The sequence below is a fragment of the Lynx rufus genome, unplaced genomic scaffold, assembly GCF_022079265.1.
Source record: "Lynx rufus isolate CCGP_SWC_20201006 ecotype Redwood Valley unplaced genomic scaffold, mLynRuf1.p SCAF_4, whole genome shotgun sequence".
Taxonomy (NCBI): Eukaryota; Metazoa; Chordata; class Mammalia; order Carnivora; family Felidae; genus Lynx; species Lynx rufus.
Window position 1 is genome coordinate 57,115,475 of NW_025814856.1, and position 26,988 is coordinate 57,142,462.

The following is a 26,988-nucleotide window of genomic DNA, read 5'->3' on the forward strand; positions in this document are numbered from 1 at the left end:
ATCATCCACCATTGATCTTTCTTCCCCCTGCCTTTCTCCTAAAGGCTTCATTTATTCCTGATTCTGTCTTTTTTTAAAAAAAAAAAATTATTGGGGCGCCTGGGTGGCGCAGTCGGTTAAGTGTCCGACTTCAGCCAGGTCACGATCTCGCAGTCCGTGAGTTCGAGCCCCGCGTCAGGCTCTGGGCTGACGGCTCAGAGCCTGGAGCCTGTTCCCGATTCTGTGTCTCCCTCTCTCTCTGCCCCTCCCCCGTTCATGCTCTGTCTCTCTCTGTCCCAAAAATAAATAAACGTTGAAAAAAAAATTATTTATGGGGGCACCTGGTAGCTCAGTCAGTTAAGCATCCAACTCTGGCTCAGATCATCATCTCAGAGTTTGTGAGTTTGAGCCCTGCATCGGACTCTCTGCTGTCAGCACAGAGCCTGCTTTGGATCCTCTGTCCCCCTCTCTCCCTGCCCCTCCCCTACTCACTCTCTCTCTCTCTCTCTCTCAAAAATAAATAAACATTGAAAAAAAGAAAAAACAGTGTGGAATTTCTCATCTTGTCTCATCACTGGAAGGAATGCAGCTAGATCAGCTCCAAACCATTTTGCACAACTAGGAAATTGGTCTGAGGATTAACACAATAATCTGCATAACCTGAGCCACAGAACTTGGTAGGTATGCAGTGTGAAGACATGAACTGAGGGAGAGAAAAGCTGTGGAGGGTAGGGAGATGTATTTTAAGAGAGGGTACAGAGAAGGGCAGGGGGGAGAGTGGGGTGCACCTGGAGAGTACAGGGAAAGCACTCCCCTGAAAATAGCTGGAGAGAAAGAGAAAGAGTGAAAACACTCACAAGAGACTGGACAAGAAATCTGTTCCCTAAAACCACTGATGGGGAGAAAGGAGAGGGTTTCAATACCATCAGGATTCTAAAAACAGAAGAGCACAGAGTCGGAAATTCCCGAGCTCAGTACCTGGTGGTGCTCTGGTGAGGAAGAAGGGTGAATCTCCAGGAGTGGCCTGCGAGGTCTGAGGGGCCCGTGTGCCACATGGGGAGAAGTATTTCCCCTATTTGGAGAGCATTTGGTAGAGGCCATATGGTCTACCCACAGGCAAAGGTCCCAACAGACCTCAGAGAGCAGTCATGTTTGCTGATATTGGAACAAAGACACCAGATTACGGTGAAATCTGGCACTGGCTGTATGTTGTATTTGCCATAATCTCCGAACCTCTGCTGCTGTGCGATTGCCCATAAGTTTTCTGGGGGCAAGAGGGAACCGGTTATTGCTCAGTGAGACCCTCCCCCACAGAATCAGCACGGGTACGAGCCGTGGAGGTCTCTGAACTGAGGGGTTTTGAAACAGAGCCCCGTCTGAGATAAAACGCTAGAGGGAGTGCCGCCTGGCAGGCTCATGGCTTGGACACAGACAGGGTTGAGGCGGGTAGTAGATGGAAACCTGAGACAAAGGAGGGGTGCTTGATTGCCAGTGAGAGCACAAGGTTTCTGGGCCAGAGACTAGGAAGCGGGGTGAAGCCATTTTCACCTCTCCCACACATGTGCCTACATGTTCAAGCACATGCGCACCACGCTGATCCACCCCAGGAAGTTGAGTAATGTCACCTAGTGGAAAATGGGAGCCACTATACCAAGCCTGGCCCAACTGCTCCCTCCAAGCATATCCCCTAGAGGACCAGCACAAGTCTCTCCACCTACTTAGTGTATGGGCTACAGAGTGCTTCATAGTTTGAGTTCTCTGGGAAACTGGATGTAACTTCATTCCTGTTTCACTGTTTGCTGGTTCATCTATTCGTTTTTGGTGGGTTTTTTTGTTTTTGTTTTTGTTTTTGTTTTGCTTCTGTTTTTAGGTTTTCTCCCCTCTTTTTATTTTTTTTTTTTATTTTTTTTTTTTTAATTTTTTTTTCAACGTTTATTTATTTTTGGGACAGAGAGAGACAGAGCATGAACAGGGGAGGGGCAGAGAGAGAGGAAGACACAGAATCGGAAACAGGCTCCAGGCTGCGAGCCATCAGCCCAGAGCCCGACGCGGGGCTCGAACTCACGGACCGCGAGATCGTGACCTGGCTGAAGTTGGACGCTTAACCGACTGTGCCACCCAGGCGCCCCTCTCCCCTCTTTTTAAAAAAAATTTTTTTTAGTTGTTTTTTTTTTTTTTTGAGAGAGAGAGACAGACAGAGACAGAGCACGAATGGAGGAGGGGCAGAGAGAGAGAGGAAGACACACAGTTGTCAACACAGAGCCCGATGTGGGGCTCGAACTCATGAACTGCAAGACCATGACGCAAGCTGAAGTTGGATGCTTAACCTACTGAGCCACCCAGGTGCCCCGCCCCATTATTTCTTTTCTTTTTCTTGGATACAGAAACAGAAAATTTTATTTCTCTCTCTCTTTTTTTAAATGCTTCTTTTTGAGAGAGAGACAGAGAGAGGGAGAGAGAGAAAGCACAAGCAGGGGAGGGGGTTGGACACCCAACCGACTAAGCCAACCAGGCACCCAATCTTCTTCTTTTCTTTTTAATTAAAAAATTTTAGGGGCGCCTGGGTGGCGCAGTCGGTTAAGCGTCCGACTTCAGCCAGGTCACGATCTCGCGGTCCGGGAGTTCGAGCCCCGCATCAGGCTCTGGGCTGATGGCTCAGAGCCTGGAGCCTGTTTCCAATTCTGTGTCTCCCTCTCTCTCTGCCCCTCCCCCGTTCATGCTCTGTCTCTCTCTGTCCCCAAAATAAATAAACGTTGAAAAAAAAATTTTATTACTATATTTTTAATTTGTATTTTTAATTCTATTTCACTTTATTTCATTTTAATCTATTTTATTCTATACATTCTTTTAACTTTTAAAATTTTTAGTCCTTTTTTTCTTTGTTTTCTTTTCATTTTTCCTCTATTCTTTGTTTTTTTTTTCAATGTTTATTTTTGAGAAAGAGAGAACCAGAGTGCAAGCCGGGCAGGGGCAGAGAGAGAGGGAGACACAGAATCCAAAGCAGGCTCCAGGCTCTGAGCTGTCAGCACAGAGCCCGACGCGGGGCTCGAACCCATGGACTGTGAGATCATGACCTGAGCCGAAGTCGGACGCTTAACCGACCGAGCCACCCAGGCGCCCCTAAAAAACATATTTTTTAATGTTTATTTATTTTTGAGGGAGAGAGACAGAGCACAAGTGGGGGAGGGCAGAGAGAGACGGATACACAAAATCTGAAACAGGCTCCAATCTCCAAGCCACCAGCACAGAGCCTGATGAAGGGCTCAAACCCACAAATCTTCAGATCATGACCTAAGCCAAAGTCAGATGCTTAACTGACTGAGCCACCCGGAAGTCCCTATTCTACTGAACATTTAGAGAAGAGTTAACACCTATTCTTCTGAAGTTGTTCCAAAAAAATAGAAATGTAAGGAAAACTTCTAAACTCATTTTACGAGGCCAGCATTACCTTGATTCCAAAACCAGACAAAGACCCCACGAAAATGGAGAATTACAGACCAATTTCCATGATGAACATAGATGCAAAATTCTCAAGAAGATACTATCCAACCAGATCCACCAATACAGTAAAAGAATTATTTACCACAATCAAGTGGAATTTATTCCTGGGATGCAGGGCTGGTTTAATATCCATGAATCAATCAATGTGATACATCACAGTAACAAAAGAAAGGATAAGAACCACATGATCCTCTCAGTAGATGCAGAGAAAGCATCTGACAAAATACAGCATACTTTCTTAGTAAAACCCTCAAAAAAGCAGGGATAGAAAGATCATACCTCAAGATCATAAAAGTCATATACAAAAGACCCAATGCTAATATCATCCTCAATGGGGAAAAACTGAGAACTTTCCCTCCAAAGGTCAGGAACACAACAAAGATGTCCACTCTCACAACTGTTATTCAACATAGTGTCGGAAGTCTTAGCCTCAGCAATCAGACAACACAAAGAAATAAAAGTCATCCAAATCGGCAAGGCAGAAGTCAAAGTTTCACTCTTCACACACGACATGATACTCTACGTGGAAAACCCAAAAGACCCCACCAAAAAAAAAACCCTGTTAGAACTGATCCATGAATTCAGCAAAGTCCCAGGATATATAAAATCAATATACAGAAATCAGTTGCATTTCTATACACCAATAATGAAGCAACAGAAAGAGAAATCAAGGAATCGATCCCATTTACACCAAAACCCATAAAATACCTAACAATAAACCTAACCCAAGAAGTGAAAAATCTATACACTAAAAACTATAGAAAGCTTAGGAAAGAAATTGAAGAAGACACAAGAAATTGAAAAGCATTCCATGCTCACGAATTGGAAGAACAAATATTATTATCGATGGTACCCAAAGCAATCTACATATTCAATGCAATCCCTCTCAAAATAACACCAGCATTCACAGAGCTAGAACAAACAATCTTAAAATATGTATTAGAACCACAAAAGACCCCGAATAGCCAAAGCAATCCTGAAAAAGAAAACCAAAGCTGGAGGCATCCCAATTCTGGAATTCAAGCTAGGTTACAGCTGTAATGATCAAGACAGTATGGTACTGGCATAAAAACAGACACACAGATCAATGTAACAGAATAGAGAACCCAGAAATGGACCCACAAATGCATGGCCAACTAATCTTTGACAAAGCAGAAAAGAATATCCAATGGAAAAAAGACAGTCTCTTCAGCAAATTGTGTTGGGAAAACTGTCCAGCGACATGCAGAAGAATGAACCTGGACCACTTTCTTACACCATACACAAAAATAAACTCAAAATGGATGAAAGACCTAAATGTAAGACAGGAAGCCATCAAAATCTTTGAGGAGAAAGCAGGCAAACACCTCTTTGACCTTGGCCGCAGCAACTTCTTACTCAACATGTCTCCAGAGGCAAGGGAAACCAAAGCGAAAATGAACTATTGGGACCTCATCAAAATAAAAAGCTTCTGCACAGTGAAGGAAACAATCAGCAAAACTAAAAGGCAACCTACAGAATAGGGAAGATATTTACAAATGACATATCAGATAAAGGGTTAGTATCCAAAATCTATAAAGAACTTATCAAACTCAACACCCAAAACCCAAACAATCCAATGAAGAAATGGGCAAAAGACAGGAATAGACATTTCTCCAAAGAAGACATCCAGATGGCCAACCAAAACATGAAAAAATGCTCAACATCACTCATCATCAGGGGAATACAAATCAAAACCACAATGAGAGACCATCTCACCCCTGTCAGAATGGCTAACATTAACAACTCAGGCAACAACAGATGTTGGTGAGGATGCAGAGAAAGAGGATCTCTCTTGCACTGCTGGTGGGAATGCAAACTGGTGCAGCCACTCTGGAAAACAGTATGGAGTTTCCTCAAAAAAGAAAAAATAGAGAAATCAAGGAATCGATCTGTATCACCCAACAATTGCACTACTAGGTATTTACCCAAGAGATACATGTATGCTGTTTTGAAGGGGCACATGGACCCCAATGTTTATAGCAGCACTATCAACAACAGCCAAAGTATGGAAAGAGCCCAAAAGTCCATCGACAGATGAATGGATAAAGAAGATGTGGTATATATATACAATGGAGTATTACTCGGCAACCAAAAAGAATGAAATCTTGCCCTTTGCAACTACGTGGATGGAACTAGAGGGTATTATGCTAAGTGAAATTAGTCAGAGAAAAGACAAATATATGACCTCACTCATACATGGAATTTAAGATACAAAACAGATGAACATAAAGGAAGGGAAGTGAAAGTAAAAAAAAAAAAAAAAAAAAAAAAAGGAAGAGGAACAAACCATGAGAGACTTTTATTTTTTTTATTTTTTTATTTTTTTTATTTTTGGGACAGAGAGAGACAGAGCATGAACGGGGGAGGGGCAGAGAGAGAGGGAGACACAGAATCGGAAACAGGCTCCAGGCTCCGAGCCATCAGCCCAGAGCCCGACGCGGGGCTCGAACTTCCTGACCGCGAGATCGTGACCTGGCTGAAGTCGGACGCTTAACCGACTGCGCCACCCAGGCGCCCCGAGAGACTTTTAAATACAGAGAACAAACTGAGGGGTTTGCGGTGGGGGGATGGGCAAAGGGCATTAAGGACACTTGTTGGGATGAGCACTGTGTGTTATATGTAAACAATGAATTGCTAAATTCTATTCCTGAAATCATTATTACACTATATGTTAATTAACTTGGATGTAAATTAAGAAAAAAAAAAGTAGTGTGAGTATGCCCTCCTAGTATTTGTAATTATTTTTTTATTAAAAAATTTATTTAATGTTTATTTTTTTGGTTTTTAAATTTTTATTTATTTTTTTTAACATTTATTTATTTTTGAGACAGAGACAGAGCATGAGCAGGGGAGGGTCAGAGAGAGAGGGAGACACAGAATCTAAAGCAGGCTCCAGGCTCTGAGCTGTCAGCACAGAGGCTGATGCAGGGCTCGAACTCATAAACCATGAGATTATGCCCTGAGCCCAAGTCAGATGCATAATGGACTGAACCACCCGGTGCCCCCAGGGTGGATACTTTAAAATCCCTCAGTGCTGGTTGTAAACTGGGCACAAACACATTGTGTGCATCTGAGGAATAGGGCAAGGGATCAGATTTGGCTCCAAATGAATGAATACCCTGCCATAGCCAGAGCTCTCTGAAAATGGAACAAGCCCTCTGAGTTAGAGACCATCCTGCTCCTTGAGCAATGCAGGCAAAAACGGGGTACTCGTGTGGTGGCTAAGATGTCCAGAGCACTGGGAAGTTGGACTCGATGACTGATATCTTTGAAACCCTGAGTAGCTAGTACCCTAAGCATTAATAGGGTACTGGAGTGTGATGTTGTCAACCTTGTGAAAAGGATCCACCATCCTTCACTGCTGTTGTACTCATTCTTGCTCTGAACTGTACCCTTACAAAACAGTTAAGATGGTAAATTTTATGTATAGTTTTCCACAATTAAAAACTCAAAAAAAAAAAATTAAAACATATGCAGTAGTCAGTTCATATGAAATACCAACGTATGAGGAATGAGCCTCAGAAACAGTGGCTAATGACTCTTAGAGGCCTTGTAAATGCTCCAAAGGTGTGACTGTGAGCTGGAATAGTGCAGCTGTCTGTTGGCAAGGAGGCATCTTTGCAAACGGCCTGGGGACCATATCTGCCTGGTGTGGAGACCTTGCAATTTTCCCAATGGAGGCGGGAAGCTTATGGACAGTGGACCTGTCCTCCCTCTAACTGCTCCTTGTAGCTCCCTGTGGCACCTGCTCCTGTCCCTTGACCAGAGAAGTTCTCCTGCCTCTGAGTGCAATATTAGTTCTTTAACTGTGAGGTTGAAATATAGAATTACAGATCACTTATTGAGTGCTACTGTATGCCCTGCACAAAGTCCTTTACATGTTGTTCCTATTATTTTCACAGTGACTCTATGCAAGTGTTTTTGTGATTCTTGTCTTATTTGTGAGGAGACCGAAGTCCCAGAGTTAAGTAATAATAATAATAATAATAATATCCCTAGAGCAACTAGGGTATTTTTAAAGCCCATAAGGTCTCAGAGGCAAAAATGTACTGTAATCATCTCAGGGTTGCCACAAAATAGTAATTGCTAATATTTATTAAACATTTAGCAAAGGTTAGGAATTTGGTGAAACTGATTGCATTACCATATTTAATACATTCAATAAAAGTATTATGTATAAGAGTGCCCACTTGTCCAGTGCCTGGCACACTGCTCAGTAATGGTCAATTATCATCAGGACAGAGGATTGACACTTCACACTGAAATATGTAATGCCCAAGATCAATGCCAATTCTGAAACTGTTACTACTTTATTTTTTTGAGCACTGGAAACAAGTTATCTGATGATTTTAAGGCGGAACTCTTGGTTGTAGCTAGTTCAATGCTGCCAGTGTTTTCCATGATACTAACCCTAAAAACAGGAAGATACACCAGAAGATGCCACTGAGAATACGTGTGTTTATAGTAGAAAGGCATTCATTCATTCATTCATTCATTCAACAAATAGGTCTTCCATTTGCCAGACCAAACTTCCTGTTTCTCTTCCTCCCCTCAAAAATCAAACAGACAAGGGGCACCTAGGTGGCTTAGCCAGTTAGGCATCTTACTTTGGCTCAGGTCGTGATCTCAAGGCTCGTGAGTTCGAGCCGTGCGTCAGGCTCTGTGCTGACAGCTCAGAGCCGGGAGCCCGCTTTGGATTCTGTGTCTCCCTCTCTCTCTGCCCCTCCCCGACTCATGCTGTCTCCCTCTGTCTCTCAAAAATAAATAAACATTAAAAAAAAAAAATCAAACAGACAATACGGAAAACCTCCAAACAACCCACCCCAAACAAAGCAACAACACCACCCCCACAAATATATCTAGTTTTCAAAAGGGCTCAGGTTGTCACTTGCACATAGAATAGATCCTTCGCAGCAAGTACTGTAGTACTGACTTTGAAAATTTTATACTTACACATTGAATCTCATGGATCTTTATTAAATTCATGGTTAAAGGGGCGCCTGGGTGGCTCAGTCAGTTAAACCTCCGACTCTTGACTTGGGCTCAGGTCATGATCTCACCATTAGTGAATTCAAGCCCCCCACCCCCAAGTCTGTCAGTGCAGAGCCTGAGTCTCTCCCCCTCCCCCGCTCACTCATGCTCCCGTGTGTGTGTGTGTGTGTGTGTGTGTGTGTGTGTGTGTGTGTGTGCGCGCGCGCTCTCTCTCTCTCTCTCAAAATAAACTTAAAAAAAAAAATTCATGGTTAAAGCTGAAAAGTGGCGCTTTTGGTGGGTGGCTATTCTCCTTTAACGATATGATGACCTTAAAAGGATCTTTGTGTGATTAAAACATGTATTTTAACACTTATAAAAGTTATTTTTCCTTCTACTCCTGATCCTCACCTTTTCATTTCTGCTCCTTTTGTGAGACCAGGCAATTATTGTTACCAGTTTCTCTGTGGAGATATTTTATGCCCATGCAAGTGTCAGAGCAGAAAATTTTTCCTTCTACCCTTCTACGTTCTTTGTGTAATAATTTAATTGACGTAAAACACATTAACAGGGAAAAAAGTTAATTTTGTACACACAGAAACCCCATGAAAAGGTGCATCCCAAAGGTACTCAGGCAATTGAGGTTTATATGCCATTCTGAGCCAAAGAATGGGATAGGGGCTTGAAACTTCAAAGGGAAGGAGGGCTATTCAAAAGATGTTTGCCCTGCCATGCAGGTAAGTCCTTCAGATAAAAGCTAACCCTCGTAAAAGCTCCCTTTCTGGGCCAGGTCCCTCTATTTAAGTGCCTTCAGGCAGTTAAGTGAGAAATGTTTCTCTTGAGTCTGCTGGGCCTGGATTGACTTCAGCCCAAACTAGTTCACATGCCAAAGAGGCAGACACATTTTGGGGTGGCATATATTGCTCCCCCTCACAAACTCCTTTGTATCTTTATCCATGTGAGTCTTTTAATTTTTTATTTTTTTTTTAAATTTTTTTTTTTCAACGTTTATTTATTTTTGCGACAGAGAGAGACAGAGCATGAACGGGGGAGGGGCAGAGAGAGAGGGAGACACAGAATCGGAAACAGGCTCCAGGCTCTGAGCCATCCGCCCAGAGCCCGACGCGGGGCTCGAACTCACGGACCGCGAGATCGTGACCTGGCCGAAGTCGGACGCCTAACCGACTGCGCCACCCAGGCGCCCCATTAATTTTTTATTTTAAATAATGTTTACACCCAACGTGGGACACCACCTCACAACCCAGAGATCAAGATAGGCTCCGCTGTTGGAGCCTGCCAGGTGCCCCAGGACTACCCAAATGGGTCTTAAAAAAACGAGACGCAATGGTCTGACCATATACATTTTTCTGTGCTTCGCTTTTTTTCACTTAATGATTCTTGGAGTTCCTTCCATGTTAGTATGTAAACTGCTCCTTTGCTCTTTTTAGCGATGGTAAGTTATTCCTCCGAGAAAATTTAATTTCACCTGGTTTTCTTGGCTCAAGAGAAGAAAAAGCAAGTCTCTTTGTCCACATGAGTCAGTTGCAGGTTATTAGGAATCCCCGTCCCGCCCACCTCCCTTAGTTGTGGGGAGGGAAAATACCTTAACGTGCTACAACAGGGTATCATTAACGTGGAAATCAGTCCCTGGTGGAGGCTGGGCGCGGAAGCCCCGGAAGCGACGCCCACCCTCCCACCGCACACAAAGACAAGGCACACAAAGACTCCGCGTGCACGCCGGGCTCCACCTGCGGCGGGGGCGGAGCCGGCGCCCACCCCGCCCCACGCACGCACGCTCCCATTTTTCCGGCTGTTTCCGCGCCCGCAGTGGGAGCCGCCATCTTGGACTTTGGGCCACCTACCCGTCAAAACAGACTGCTTGAAAACTCCGCCGCAGCCATCTTTCACGAGAAGCCTGTGCCGCAATCACTGCGCTAAGGTCACCGCGTTTCTCACAGACGGGTCATAACTCTCAGCGTTCCGTACAACCACAAAGGAAGCAGCCATCTTGTACGGCAACCCCTCCATTTCCGGACGGGCCCTCCGACGTGACAGGGGAGACACGAGCCAACATTAGGCGACTCTCGCGCCCTCTAGCGCCGGTGCCCTAGCAGCGACTCCTGCTTTGACCTGTTAGGGATTCTGCTTCCGGGTTTGTCGGGCGGGGCCTTGACGTCACTAGGACTCGCTGTAAACACCGAGCCGGGGCGAGACTGGGCTGGAATCTGAGCTTGCGCGCTGAGCGATCGAGGCGTGACGTGATTGGTGAGGCGTGACGTGACGTGGCGTGGCGTAGCGTGACGTAGCGTGGCGGGGGAAGTCCGGGGAGGACATCCCCTCTATTTAGAGTTCTTGCGTGTTGTGTTAATCCACCACGACCCTCTGAGGCGCGTGTTGGTACCATTTCCAGAGGAGGAAACACACTTCACCCTTGGCCACTCTGCCAAGCCCCGATAAAGACGGGATTAGGCATTTCCCTCACCCATTTCTTTAAATGGCATAAGAAATCTGTGGGGTTGTTGCAAAGATTGAGTGTCCGGATTTAGTGCCTGGTTTCTAATTAATACTAGTTTCTTTCTCATTGACAGTAGTAATGACATAACGTCAGCAACCCCGTTGCCAGGCACACTGGTATCTTAATTTACGCTACAACTCTATGAGGTAGGTATTTGTCAGCATTACCAAGTTCGCGAAATAGCCAGTAGCAATGGCCAGATTGTGGTGGGAGACTGATCTTAACTTATACCTACTCTTTGGCAACAGGACCTTGTTGGAGTTATGTGCTAAGAAGGCAGTAAAGAAACGGGCTAATCACCATAGTTCTGTAGCTTTGTTTTGACAGAGGATTCAAAGGACAGGCTTATGGAAGAGGGAAGAGAAGAGGGTGGGAGGACTGAACCAGAGGGAATGGATGAGAGAGAATAGAACATTTTTTGTCTTGTCTGCATCAGAGGTGAAGAAATGGCTTCCAGCTTGCAGAATGAGAAGTCACGATGATAGTTGCTATGACACGTTTAGTAGTTACTCTTAGGTGTTAATCCAGCCCCAGAAATGGAGGTTGACGTTGGAAAAATAGGTCTTTTATTCTATTCTGGCAATGTTTACCTACCTATAAAACTGGGGTAATAGGAATCCCTGTCCTAGCCACCTAGCCAGATTGTTTTGAGAGAGAGTTTTGGTGTCCAACCCTACCATTTGATGTGATTTTCAAGGCGACCCCTGTGTTGGCAACGCTACCTACTGGTGGAGGGAATGTGCATCTTTACAGCCTCAATAGAAGCCAAACTGGCAATGTCTGTTAATATAGAATTAATTCTTTCCACGAATCTTTCGATCAGCCACATAAAGGCCTAGGAAATTATCTTACAGGCATAAGCCCTATGTGCACAGACATGTGTACAAAGAGATAACAATCCAGCATTGTTTGAAGAGCAAAAGCTTGGAAACAACCTAATTGTTCGTCACTAGGGGATTGGTTAGATTTAAAAAATATGACCTATCTATGTGACAATGTGACCTATCTATATGACCTATCTATGTGCAGCTCTTAAAAAGAACAAAGCAGTGCTGTTATGGAATGAGCTCCAAGATTATATTTATCACATATAATTATGATGGCATTTGGCTGCAAATAATAGAACATTCTTCTGCCGCTTAAACAGACAAGTGTCCATCTATTGCAAGTAGTAAATAATCCAAGCATAGTTAGAGCTGAGGCTTGTATGGGTATGGTGTGCCTTCAGGGATGTAGACTCTTTTTTTTTTTTTAATGCAAAAAAGTTTTCTGACTGAGAGTCACATATAAAAAAGTACATAAATCATTAACGTGCAATGTAGTAAATTATTGTAATGTGAATGCCTATGTAACCACTACCTCAGCTGAGAAAGAGAATGCTGCCTGCATTCCCAGAAACTCCCCGTTTTGCTCCTTTACCCCCTGTGCTGGAAGATCCCCAGTAGGTGTGCTTCATTCTAATCACAGTGCACACAGCAAAATCCACGGCAGGAACGCCATTCAGGCCAGCACTGAGCTCCAGCATGGCCATGGATTTGTGGCCCAACCAGTCAGAGACGTTGATGATAGTCAAGAAATAGGACACAGGAATAAAGTAATTTCCTCAAGTTCTGGTGCCCTCAACACTGGGCCTAACCGTGGTGGACCCAGTGGGGACACGTCTTCTGTGCCAGGGGAGACAAAGCAGATGTATGGGCCAGGCCTGTGATGTTTCTGAGAACCAGCTGAGGGTCGTTGGAGGAAGGCTGTGGGCTGAGGGCTGAGTATCTCATCCTGTGTGTGGTCCGCCTTGCTGCATTGGTCCACATGCTTGTGGTCGTGGCAGAACTCTAGCCTGGACAGGGCCAGAAAAACAGGGTGGGCAGCAGTATGACCAGGAAGATGTAGCCGAAGGCACTGTCTGATGCTGCCGTGCCGTGGAGTTGGCACTGGTCATGGGCAGGGAGATGATCATCAGGCACTGGCAGCTTATGATAAGAAACATGTAGTTGCCAACCAAGGAGAATGGGCTGTCCTGCAAAGTGACACTGAAAGAGTCCAAGTGCACGACCTTGATCATGGCGGTAGTGGAGAATGGCATGGTTTCCAGGTGCCCCTCCACCAGTATGGCAATGAGTATTTAAACAGCAGGATGGCTGCTTGGCTGCCCGGGACTAGCACAGACTGAAAGATCTTCCTGAGCAGGGAGAAATTGAAGTAGTGAAGGACGGTAGGAGCATTGTGGCAAATAGGGTCAGGACATTGCTGATGAGAGTTAAGGAAGCTTCTGTCCAGAGGGGCCAACTGGGAACTAGATGACGAATGAACATACCTGCTAAGCTAAACGAGGCCAGCAACATATTGAAGGTTATATGCCCAGATGGTTTATGAAGCACCCAGGGGTGGTTATGGAGACATTCCAGGGAAGCATGATCCCTAGGTCCCATGTGAAGAAGCCAACCCACATAGCCTTGTTCCTTGCCTGTGGCTGGTGATGGTTTGCCATGGTGAGGGTGTTCTTGTACCACCCGGCTATCAGATCTGTCATTCAGGAAGTTGACTGAGGTTGGGCAGGACCTGGGAGACAGTCCTGGCTTTGTCTCAGGAGTCTGGCAGCCTGACTCTCTTGGAGGGTTCCTACTTGTCAGGCTCTTCATAAGAAGGAGGAGAGCTGGAACTCTTTGGTATTCACACTTCCAAGATCCACAGCACCTACTTCCCAAGTAAGATGTTACAAATAAACAGTGATTTTAGGGATTTTTAGATATCATTACCTGCTCTATCTGCCTCAAATCATCATTTAGACCATGTCCAATTCCAATAGGGTAGCTTTCTGTTTCTGGAAATTGGATGCATTCCAGGTCTTCAGGACTCTTTGAAGTACAAAAATAACTTCACATCTGTTACCAGCTCCTACATTGGTTTATTAGCACCTCAACAGGGATGTATTTAATACTTAATTAAGAGCAAGTATGAGTCATTTTCTTCTTTATCATCATATCATCGTCGTTGTCATTGTCATCATCATCATCACGATATCCTGGGTGAGAATCCAGTACCTAGAGAAGGTGCTGTTTCTGTCCATGGGAAATACACAAGGTTTGTTTGTGCAGGTGTGCAAATGCACACATGTTATTGTCTTGTTGCAGAAGAAATAGGGAAGCCTTTTCCTATTTTTCTACGACTAAGGGATTGAAATTCCACAATGTCCCTCTTAAACTTATGAGTAACATTCATGCAGGACAACACAAACCAAAACAAACAGGAACGTCAGACCTTTGCACTTTTGTCCACATAATATGCACAATTATTGCTTTATGCAGTTGTCTTTTAAGTCAGAGGAAAAAGGGGTACCTGGGTGGCTCACGTGGTTAAGTGTGTGACTCTTGATTTTGGCTCAGGTCAAGATCCCAGAGTCGTGGGATCAAGCCCCATGTCGGGCTCCGTGCAGGGTGTGGAGCCTGCTTGGGATTCTCTCTGCCTCTCTCTCTCTCTCTCTCTCTCTCTCTCTCTCTCTCTCTCTCACTCTCACTCTCTCAAATAATAAAAAAAAGTACATCAGAGGAAGGAAAGAGCAGAGCTACAAATAAAAAGGCTCTTTATTTTTTCATTTGGAATTGAATTACTGACTAGTGTCATTTTATTTTAGCCTGAGAAATTCCCTTTAACGTTTCTTGTAGTGCATGTCTGCTAGTAACAAATTTTCTTAAAGAAAAAAAAATTATTGGAGCACCTGGGTGGCTCAGTCGGTTGAGCATCCGACTTCGGCTCAGGTCATGATCTCACAGTTTGTGGGTTCGAGCCCCACATCAGGCTCTGTGCTGACCGCTTGCTCAGAGCCTGGAGCTAGCTTCGGATTCTGTGTCTCCTTCTCTCTCTGCCCCTCCCCCGCTGACGCTTTGTCTCACTCTGTTTCTCAAAAATAAATAAATGTAAAAAATAAATAATTTGTTTATTTTTTTGGGGGGGAGGCGCAGACAGAGAGGGAGACAGAGAACCCCAAGCAGACTCAGTGCCATTAGCTCAGAGCCTGACATAGGGCTTAATCTCATGACCAAGAGACAATGACCTGAGCCTAGATAAAGAGCCGGATGCTTAACCAACTGAGCCACCCAGGCACTCCTGTTAGTGACAGATTTTCTTAGTTTTTGTTCATCTAGAAAACTCTTAGTTTCTCTTTCATTTTTATTCTATTACAGTATTTCATTCATTGATTTTTTTGGATATTAAACCAAAGAATGAAAATTCTTGGGGAGAAGTCCATTTCATCATGATGTATAATTCGTTTCATACATTACTTGATTTTGTTTGCTAATGTGTTGTTGAGAACACTTGCATACATATTTATAAAATATATTGGTTTATAGACTCTTGTGATGTCTTTGGTTTTGTTGTTAGGGTTACACTGGCCTTATAAAATGAGTTGAGAAGTGTTCCAGAGGCTGTAAGTGTTTGTGTTTTTATAGCTTTCACCAGTTTTACCCCAAAGGTCAGATGACCTCCTCATATCATGCTGGAAGTCAGCCCTTCACCCATGTTCTTCATTTAAAAACCTTTTTTTAATGTTTATTTTTGAAAGAGAGAGACAGAGAGACGAGTGGTGGAGGGGCTGAGAGAGAGGGAGACACAGAATCTGAAGCCTGCTCGAGGCCCCGAGCTGAGCTAACTCACAAGCTGCAAGATCATGACCTGAGCTGAAGTCGGACACTCAACTGACTGAGCCACCCAGGCGCCCCCATGTTCTTCATTTTTTGAAGGATATTTTGTTCCTAAAAATTCCTGGTTTACAGCATTTTTTCTTTTTAGCCTTTTGAGGGCATCCCAATGCTTTCTGGCCTCCATGATTTCTGATGGGAAATCTGCTGTTAAGCTTATGAAAGATTCCTTGTGCATGGTGAATCATCTCTGCCTTGCTACTTTCAAGATTCTCTTTTTGTGTTTGCCTTTTGTTCGCTTGGTTATGATGTGTCTCGGTACGGATTGCTTTGAATTTATCCTGCCTGGACAATTGTTCTCATACTTTGCTTTAGTTCTTTGAACATATTTAAATAAAAAAAAATGTTTTTAGGGTTGCCTGGGTGGCTCAGTCGGTTGAGCGTCCGACTTTGGCTCAGGTCATAATCTCTAGTTGTTGTTGTTGCAACAGTTTGTTTAGTGACTTTCATGAAGGAGATCTGTGCTTTTTGTCATGTGTGGCCAGTGAAGTCTCTGATCAGTTAGCTTAGTGGTCAGCTAATGCTTAAACAGAGATTTCATTAAGTGCCTGGAACCATTAAATCTCCCAGGCTTTGCCGAGAGGTTATGTATGTTGGCCACACCTTCAATGCTCATGAAGGCTGTTTACAACCCCACCTTATCCTTCACTTACTGTTTCCACACAGCCTCACCTAGCCAGACGTGAGAGCTTAGAGTCTTCTGAGGTATTTTTTGGGCATGTGTGCAGCCCTACACGTCCTTCTGGATTCCGAGAAGATGGGACATCTCATTCCTCTGTTCAAAATATTGATTTTGACCATTTCCCCCCAGTTCTCATTGTATTTACAAGGTGTTTTGGAGGTCCTCACTTTGCCATTCCTGCTAATGTTGTCTTATCCATGTAGTATTTACAAAAGTCTTTCTTTTCACCTCTTGACAGATGACCACGTAAGATGTTTTTAATTTTTGGTCACTGCAAACAAAGCTCTATGAACATTTTTGTCTGTCTCTCTGGGCACATGTGCTCACATTTCTCTAGCATATATATCTGGAAGTAGAATTGCTAGACCTTGGGTGTGCACATCTTTGGTAGGTGATGCCAAACTGTTTTCTTAAGTGGTTATACCAAATGAGAGCAGGGTATGAGAGTTCCCCTTGATCCACATACCCACCAGCAGCTGGTATTCTGAGACTAAAAGTTTTGCCAGTTGGTGAGTATATAGTGGCATCTTCTTGTGGTTTTAATATACATTTCTCTAATTATTAATGATACTGTATGCCTTTCATCCTTTGTTTTTTTTAGTTTACTTTTAAATTTATTTTGAGAGAGAGGGCACGTGCACATGCCATGCAAGTGCGGGGAGGGGCAGAGAGCGAGAATGAGAGAGAGAGAATCCCCAGCGCTGCTAGCGCAGAGCCTGATGCAGAGCTCAAACTCATGAATCGAGAGATCATGACCTGAGCCAAAGTCAGACACTTAACTGACTGAGCCACCCAAGTGCCCCTACCTTTCAGCCTTATTGTCCATTCGAGTAATTCTTCTTTTGGAAGTGCCTGGTCAAATAAGCAATTCTTCTGCTTATTTTTCTACTGTCTTGTCTTTTTCTTATTAATTTGTATTTTTGTATATATTTTCAATATGAGTCCTCTGTCTGTTAGATGTGTTCCAGTGACCATCTCCCACTCTATGGGTTGTGTTTCACTTAATGGCATCTTTTGAAAAATCTTTTTTTTTTTTTTTTTAATTTGAGTTCTGGATTTGTAGAAGAGTTGGAAAGAGTAGTAGAGAGTGTTCTGGTCTGATCTCAGACTGTCTGCACAGCTGTTAGTGTGCCCCTGTCATCCTTCACCCAGCTTTCCCTTGTGTGATCCTCTTGCGTAATAATAGAATGGGAGTGGGCATCATTTTTTATAAAGATCTCTGAGAGTAAGTGGTTTAGGCTTTGTGGGCCACACAGTCTCTGTTGCAACTGCACAACTCTGTTTTGTAGTGTGAAAGTGGTCATAAATCATATGTAAATGAATGGGTGTGACTATGTTCCAATAAAATTTCATTTACAGAAACAGGTGGTTGGCCTACAGGCCATAGTTTTTAGACTCTTGCTCTGTAGGGAAGGAGCATGCCCTCTTCTTCCCCCTTCTCTCTTCCCATTAGGCAGAATATAGACATTATGAGGAAGCAGAGGCAGCCTTCTTGGCTCATGACATGGAAGCCATGTGTTAAGGATGGGTGAGTAATCTTATTGAAGGAAGCTGGGTTCCTGGGCTCTATAGGATTATTACATGAGAGATAAACATTCTTCTTGTTTAATCCATTGTTGTTTGGGAATTTTCTAAGAGCAGTTTGCACTGCATACTACTATGCCCATTTTGAGTGGGGTTTCTATCTCTTGCCAACAAAAGAGTTTTGACTAATACACATGACAATAGGAATTTGGGATCTAAATAAAATAACTGTCCTGAACATTCTTCTATAGGTAATTGATGGGTAATTGATAGGTTCAGTGTTTGACCTTGTTTTCTGTGATATCTGGGTAGTTCTGTCTTTCCAAAATAAGGGAATAGTAAGGAGGGTTCCCTGATCTTGCTAATGTGCGGAGTGTTATTTCTTAAACTCACTTGACTGAATGGAAACACTTCTCTGTACCTTTTTAGTGAGCATCTGCAACACCACATGCACATCATGGGAAAGGATGAATTACAGTTTGGTGTTCCCCTTGCCTGTAAAGAAAGACAGGTATATAGACTACCTAGTAGGGGACACAGAGGTAAGAGGAATTAATTGTGTGTGTGTGTGTGTGTGTGTGTGTGTGTGTGTAAAATTCATGAATTGTTCTCAGATGATTTTAATTTTTTTAAATTTATTTTTGAGAGAGAGACAGAGTGCAAGTGGGCAAGGGATAGAAAAAGAGGGAGACACAGAGTCTGAAGCAGGCTCCAGCTCTGCGCTGTCAGCCCAGAGCCCAGTACGGAGCTTGAACCCACGGACCGTGAGATCACAACCTGTACTGGTCATGTGACTATCTTTGTGACTATCTTTGCAAGGAAACCAAAGAAATGGGAGCAGCAGTTGCCTCCTAGGAGTAGGACTAGAAGAACAGAAGATGAAGACTGACTTGGTACCCTTTGTGGTTGCCTCCCTCCAAAATGGTCCTCAACTATCTCTGTCTGCCTCCTGGTACCATGGCCTTGCATAATCCCTTCCTACGCTGCACTATGGTTTGGTCTATCACCAATAGAATATGGCAGAAATGATGGTATGTCATTTCTGAGGTTACATTTGATAAGAGAGAAAACTGAAAGGGAAGCCATTTTAGATTTCTTTCTGTGTCAGCCTGACATAAACTTTGTTTAAACCAAGGCCCAGTTGATGGCCCGCCATACATACATGGCATTGTGCACCTACTTTGTAAATGAGTAGCTTGAGGGAAAACCATCTTGTCCTCAAGATAGCTTTCAGTGCTCCTACTCCCTGCATTTCTTGATGTTAAAACTTGTGATTTTTGTCTGTATGCGAATCTATAATCTTCTGATCTTTTACAAGGTGTAAAAAAATATATAACCCTGTGAAAGCTGTTCATTCTCTGGAACATCGTCTTCCCTGCGAAGAGTGTGTTTCCTGGGCAGCTGCCCTAACTTGGGATCTAAGAAAACCCTCTGTCTTAATTTTAGAGATTCTAAAAGGTTGGCTCATTTGGCATCAACACATTGCAGAAGACACTCTGGCTTCTGTCTTGGTCGCTGTCTCTGACACCTCCTGCCAATAACCACATGAATGAGCCATTAGCTGGGCTACAGCCTCTGAAGACTAGAGTGGGGCAGGAGGTGCCCCAAGTGCTCTAAGCTCACTTAACTGGTGTTGGCAAGAGAAATGAGAGTGAGTGAGGGAGAAGTAGACTGTGACCAAGATAGAAGATACCCAGGGACAATGGAACGTCTGAAACTCCAGGATAATTCAGGGATCTTTGCCCTGTCACTTGGTGGAAAAAATCAAATTGGTTTTTTTCATTTGGGATCTGGTGGATGGCCCTAGATTTGCAATAGACTCGGCCAAAGCAACTTCCCTGTATTGTATTTTAATAATGACTGTGTTAACACGGTTAATGCTATCCATTCTGGCATTTTTGATGGAGAGTTAGGAGATTGGCTTCCTAGTCTGAGGTCTGCTCTTCGATAGCTGTGTGACTTTGGATAAGCTACCCTCTCTGGGACTGTATTTCAATCTGTGAAATAAGAATTAGATTGGGATCCCTAATGTTTCTTTTTGTCAATGAAGATCTGGGATTTTATTCAAGGGTGTGGGGGTAGTGGAAAGAGCTCCAGTTCAGAAACAGTCCTGGTTTCCAAACAAGTTGGCATTTATTGGCTTTGATACTTGAGTTTAATAACAAAACAGGGATAGTACTTACTAAAAAATGTTTAAGTTTATTTATTTATTTTGAGAGAGTGAGAGAGCAAGCAGGGGAGGGGCAGAGAGAGTGGGAGAGAGAGAGAGAGAGAGAGAGAGAGAGAGAGAGAGAGAGAGAGAATCCCAAGCAGGCTCTGCACCATCAGCACAGAGCCCAACATGGGGTTCAAACTTATCATGACCTGAGCAGAAATCAAGAGTAGAACACTTAACCAACTGAGCCACCCAGGTGCCCCGTGGGGTAATAATATTTATAATGAAAAGTGTATGTATTCATTCAATATTTATTGACCCCCTGGGATCCTGGGATTAACAATCTAGATAACTTTCTGCCCTCAGAGAGATTGCCTTTTGTAATAGTTTCTTACTGCTGCTAATAGATTACCACAAACTTAGTGGCTTAAAACAATACAAATTTATTATTTCTATAGTTCCGGAGGACAGAAGTCTGAAATAGGTCTCACTAGGGTAAAGTCAAAGAATTTTTGGTTTGAGGTTTCTTATGGTTGCGTTGAGGTTATAACGTACACTTTCAGCAATTCTTTGACAATACCACAGAAGAGAGGTGTCCTTCTGGGTGTATCAAAGGAGTGAGTACATGCTGTCACTAAGTCTTATAATTGGTGATCTTAATCTTGATCACTTGGTTAAGGTGGTGGTTTCTAAGATTCTCCACCATAAACTTATTATTGTTTCCCTTTTTCTAATTACTAAATATTTTATGGGAGATACTTTGGGACCGTGCAGTTAGCCAGTTTCTGCTTAAGCTTTCGCCTAGGGTTTAGTTTCTCCGTTTGCAGAAGACACTGTGGCTTCTGTCTTGGTTGCTGTCGCTCTCTGGAGCAGAAAGCCATAGTTATCCCAGGAGAGGAGATTGGCAAAGGTGAAGGCGTGTGCAGTCGGGCGCCCAGCAGGCCTCCCGTTGCCCTGGAGATGGGGTCCTTCCTCCGTGGGCGCCGCCATCTTGTGGCGCCAGCCCGGGCCCAATGAGCTGCTGCACGGTGGCCGGAGGCGGGGCGGCGGCGGCGCTCCGCGCGGCCTGCGGCTCAGCTCGTCCCGGTCATGGAGGCGCCCGCCGCACGCCTGCTACTGCTTCTGCTGCTCGGGGCCTGGGCCCCGGCGCCGGGCAGCGCCTCCCCGGAGGCACCGCTGCTGGTCAACGAGGACGTGAAGCGCACCGTGGACCTCAGCAGCCATCTGGCCAAGGTGACGGCCGAGGTGGTCCTGGTGCACCCGGGCGGCGGCTCCTCGTCCCGCGCCGCCTCCTTCCTCCTGGCCCTGGAGCCCGAGCTCGAGGCCCGGCTGGCGCACCTCGGGGTACAGGTGAGTGCGAGCGGGCCTCGGGTGCCGCGCCCCTCTCGGCCTCGGAGGAAGCGCGGAGCCGTGGGTGTCTGCGCGCGCTCGTTCCGCCGCCTCGGACACGTCAGCGTAAGGCTGCTGGAGAGCGGCCGCCGCCCACGTGGGCAACCGCCCCGACCGCGGTCCCCCAGTCCTCACCGCGGGCCCCTCCTGGGCCGCCGGGCGGACCCCGCGGCTGGCCTCGGGCCGTGCGAGCCCCCCAGTCCGGGGAAGCCAGGGGAGGGGCCGCCTCTGGAAGGGCCTGGCGGGGCGCGGGAGTGCAGCAAACTTGTCGTGTCCCACGACTTGACGCGGGAGCCCAACTGGAGGACCAAGACGTTAGCCCAGATGGGTATCATTCCCTTAATTCGGTGTCTGGCCCATTGTAGGTGCTTCGTTCTAGCCATCATCCCGTACAATCAGAAATGTAACATTGCGTGTTTTCCCGTTTGTAATTTGAAACCGTTGTTGTAATGTACTTAAGGTTGCAAAGAATGCTTTTTAAATGTTGTGCCTCTCCTTAAAGTTATTTTAAAAAGTCACATAGGTAATGAAACCTCTTTTGAACTGTACAGAAAGGTAAAGTCCCAATTTACTCCCTTCCCCCTACCGGTTTTCATTCTTGCACTTACCAGTATAGGGCTTGGAAGTTTGCTATTGTTCTTGTTCATGGCGTTTCAGTGAACACTATTACAACTCGAGGAAAGGAAACGTTGGCTTACGTATTCATAGGTTTGGCTTTTTATTACTATTTTCATTAAACAACATCCGTTAAGTGATTACCCAATTATTTGTTGCGAGGAGAATAGTCATTACAGTGTCATATTGTAAGTACACCTTCCTCTCTGACCGAATCTGGAGCTATAAAGCTGGGTTTATAGAGATCATACTTCTGAAACCACTCCTGTTCCCTTTTGTGCCTTGTCCATGATGGAACGCACGGTTTTACTCAAAGGTGTGTGTAAAGATGGATCAAAACTTCATTTAAGTTGGTGCTGCCACCTTTGAATGTTTTGAATGTTAAATCCCATTCTTTTATTAAAACTAGTCCTGATTTATTGAAGTTGCCACAAGACGGTAGGAGAAGCTGTCTGCCATCATGCTGGAGAATGCTTTTGAGCAAGCTAGATGACCGTACCACATGTCTTACTGGCAGTCTGCTTTGTGTTGGTTAGGTCATTTAAGTACATTCTCTTTAACCCTCACAACGACCCTTTGAGGTGTGTGTAGGCCTACTGCAGGTGAGGAGTGCAGTCTAGGAGTTATTTAAACCTCCCTGTGTCAGGTTTTAGAGCAATGAGTGAACCTGGGCTTAGGTTAGTTTCAAACGTTGTGTGCTCTTCGCTTTACCACGTTGCCTCATTTGGTCCAGATGTCTCTGGTAGGGTTGTGTTGGGATGTAAGAGCGGCAGTCACATTACCAAATTTATTCAAAATCATTTGTTAATTTCTTAGTTTCATGAGAGGCACAAGTTAAATGGATGTATGTGTTCCCTTATACTCCTGTCCCAATGGGAAGTGTAACTGGATGTTACACTTAGCAAAGAGGGTGTGTACTCTTCAATGGTTGACTTGGAGGCTTTGGTGAGATTGCCAGAAGTTTTTTCAGTAGGTTATCTTCAGCCCTCCATGTAGAATATTAGGAACTGGTTTGAAGGGACAATGGTGATTACTGATGAGGAGCTAGTGGTTCCTCATCTTACTACCAGGACCCATCTTAGTATTTGTCCTGTCGTATGACCCTATATTTGAGATCTTTTGTCTCTCTGATCTTTTATTAATTAATATCTTTTATTAAGACAAATCAACATATAATTGAATAGTGATAAGCACGAGTGTACTAGAATGTTACCATTGTGATAAAATTCCAAAGTGATGAAATTTGTTTTTATTAGCCTGTACAGCTTTATTGAGGATGGCTGTATAATTACTTTTAGGCATTTTATTTATTTTTATCTTATTTTTTTTTAAAGGATTTTATTTTTAATCCCTATACCCGAAGTGGGGCTGGGACTTACAATGCTGCGATCAGGAGTTGCATGCTCTACCCACTGAGGCAGCCAGGCACCCCTTTTTATTTATTTATTTATAAAATGTTTACTTATTTTGAGAGAGAGAGAGAGAGAGCGCGTGCGCAGTAGGGGCAGAAAGAGAGGGAGAGAGAATCCCAAGCTGCGCAGAGCCTGACTTGGGCTCCAGTCTCGCTAACCATGATCACATGAACCATGAGATCATGACCTGAGCCAAAATCAAGGGTCAGAGGCTTAACTGACTGAGCCAGCCCGATGCCCTAGGCATTTAAAAATATTAAAAATAGGGGCTCCTGGGTGACTCAGTTGGTTAAGCATCTGACTTTGGCTCAGGTCATGATCTCACGGTTTGTGAGTTCAAGTCCCACGGGCGCTGTGCTGACAGCTCAGAGCCTGGAGCCTGCTTTGGATTCTGTGTCTCCCTCTTCCGCTGCCCTCCCCGACTTGTACTCTGTCACTTTTTCTCTCAAAAATAAACATTAAAAAAAATTTTAAAAATGTTAAAAATGGCTGCTTCTTTGTTATAGTTCTGTGTACCCTACTGGGAAAAAGTTCTTCAGCCCAAAAAGTAGCCTTAATTTTTTTTTTTTTTTTTTTAGTAGAGGTTGGGTTGGCAGAGAGATCAGTGTGCATAAGTGTTTTCCTTATAGTCTGTTCTACAGTCTCACGATTCAGGGTGTCTACTCTGAGATAGACCCTGCAGCCTGCTGGAGTTAATATTTTCTTCCTGGTTATACATCTGGTGCAGTGAAGGATAAGAATAAGGGAGTGTGATAAGCAGTGGCTTGTTGGCTCCTTCTCCCCAAGGGCTTAGGCCACTGTTAACTTCTTTTATGCAAGTGTAACCAGTTTTGGCCCCATGGGAGACTTTTCTACCACAACAGTAAATGATCCTATTTATTTTCTGTGCAAATGTGTATTTGAATGTAAATGAAGAAGAAAATGTCGCCTTTATATTTGGAAATGTAAAGTGTGAGTATAAATTGTTTTTTAAAGTTTATTTGAGAGAGAGTACCCGCCACAAGCCTAATTTTTATTTATATGTGTGTATTTGATCATTCAGGAGAGAATGTTAGGTACTTATAGAGCTCATTATACAGCTTATTCAGTGCAAAAGTAAGTCTTTGGCAATGTTCTTATGTTTCAGATGAAAAAAAAATTACAGAAACCAGAATTCAGTCTTTAAAAAGTTCTGGTAGTTTGAATACTTCACTGTGGACATTCTGAGGCAGTTAGTTAATTGTTGACTCAAACTTAGAGGCAAAAGACATAAAAAAAAAAAAGAATAACCTCTTCTGTCCTGTTACAGGTGAAGGGAGAAGATGAGGAGGAGAACAATCTAGAAGTACGAGAAACCAAAATTAAGGGTAAAAGGTAAGCTACCAAACAGTCAGAATATCTACATATCTTCTTTTTGTTACAGGTTATCAGATCGCGGTGGGAATCATAAGATAGGATAGTTGCTTTGGAAATGAATACAGTGTTCGGTGTTTTAGAGGCTGTTTCAATTAATATAGTGTGTGGTAGTGAGCAAGATGCTGTGACATGTTCTGGGCCCATTTATGTCTTTTCTGACTAGTCCTGCTAAAATTGCCCCTAAAAGTGGCAGTTTGTTTTACCAGAAGGTAGCTACTTTCCATACCAGATCGGGTCTGCTAATCCCTGTGGGGATAGGGATCACCAGCCAATGGGTGGAGAGAGCTGGTATGTGAGAACTCCAGGCTGTTGGCCTCAATAAATAGCCACCCATTTGTTGTTGCTACCGTTCTCTTGTCAAAGGGCAGACAGCTCTTACCCCTTTACCTCTTCTTGAGCCTTAAGGGCACTGAAAGTGATGTTTCTTTGCACGAAGTAGACTGAGCTCTGTGAAGGCTGGGGTTGGGCTTACCTTGTTCTCTGCTTTAACCTCAGCACCCAGCAAGGGGCCTGGCACTTCTTAGTTACTGTAAAACACTTTGTTAAGGATATTTTCCAAAATGCATATAAAGCAGGAAGAATTGAATACAGAACCCTCGTATATCTTATCACACAGCTTCAGCAGTTATCAGTATGTTGCATGGTGTCAACTGGGCACTGAAATATTTGTTGAATGAATGATGTAGGAAGAAAACATTTTTTATTTTTATTTTACTTACTTATTTAAATTTTATTTTTTAAAAATATACATCCAAATTAGTTAGCATATAGTGCAACAATGATTTCAGGAGTAGATTCCTTAGTGCCCCTTACCCATTTAGCCCATCCCCCCTCCTACAACCCCTCCAGTAACCCTCTGTTCTCCGTATTTAAGCGTCTCTTATGTTTTGTTCCCCTCCCTGTTTTTATATTATTTTTGTTTCCCTTCATGTTCATCTGTTTTGTCTCTTAAAGTCCTCATATGAATGAAGTCATATGATTTTTGTCTTTCTCTGACTAATTTTGCTTACCATAATACCCTCCAGTTCCATCCACATAGTTAGTTGCAAATGGCAAGATTTCATTCTTTTTGATTGCCGAGTAATATTCCGTCGAATATGTATACCACATCTTCTTCATCCATTCATCTGTCGATGGACATTTGGGCTCTTTCCATACTTTGGCTGTTGTCGATAGTGCTACTATAAACATGGAGGTGCATATGCCCCTTCGAAATAGCATCCCTGTATCCCTTGGATAAATACCTAGTAGTGCAATTACTGGGTTGTAGCATAGTTCTATCTTTAATTTTTTGAGGAAACCCCCATAAACTGTTATCCAGAGTGGCTGCACCAGCTTGCCTTCCCATATTTTAATTTTTTTAATGTTTGTTTATTTTTGAGAGGGAGCGATACAGTGCAAGCCGGGGAGGGGCAGAGAGAGAGAGAGAGAGAGGGAGACACCAAATCCGAAGCAGGCTCCAGGCTCTGAGCTGTTAGCACAGAGCCCAACATGGGGCTTGAACTCACGAACCATGAGATCATGACCTGAGCCGAAGTCAGATGCTTAACTAATTGAGCCACCCAGGAGCCCCAAAAGAAATTTTTTAGGTTAGTGATTCTTTTTTTTTTTTTAATGCTTATTATTTTGTTTTTGAGAGTGAGAGAGAGCGAGTGAGCGAGCGGGGGAAGGACAGGGAGAGAGGGAGACACAGATCAGAGGCAGGCTCCAGGCTCTGAGCTGTTAGCACAGAGCCTGATGTGGGGCTTGAACTCAAGAGCTGTGAGATCATGACTTGAGCCGAAGTCAGACGTTTAACTGGCTGAGCCACCCAGGTGCCCCTAGATTAGTGATTCTTAACTGGGGGAGGGAATGGTCATGTCCTGCTCCCACCCTGCCCAGGACATTTGGCAATCTTTGGAGACATTTTTAGTTACAGCTGAGGGGTGCTACTGGCATCTAGTGGGTAGAGCCAGGGATGCTGCTAAACATCTATAATACCCAGGATGAGTCCCTCCTCCCAGCAGAGAATTCTCCACTCACAAATGCCAGTAGTGCTAAGAAATCCTGTTTGCTCAGGCAAATAGCTTTAGCTTATGCTGCAGTTTATCATAAAAAGAAGAAAAATAATTTGATTCTTAACTAGCAAACCATTG

The 26,988-nt window shown here is 44.0% G+C and overlaps 1 protein-coding gene across 1 annotated transcript in view; it reads left to right on the forward strand.

The window, feature by feature from the left end:
• Positions 1-21,112: 21,112 nt before the first annotated feature.
• Positions 21,113-26,988, forward strand: part of RPN1 (ribophorin I) — a 31,814-nt gene continuing 25,938 nt past the window's right edge. Inside the window, exons 1-2 of the mRNA XM_047096057.1 lie at positions 21,113-21,392; positions 24,747-24,811. Of these exons, the coding sequence (XP_046952013.1) occupies positions 21,132-21,392; positions 24,747-24,811 (326 nt within the window). The 5' untranslated portion in view covers positions 21,113-21,131. The remainder of the gene's footprint in view (positions 21,393-24,746; positions 24,812-26,988) is intronic.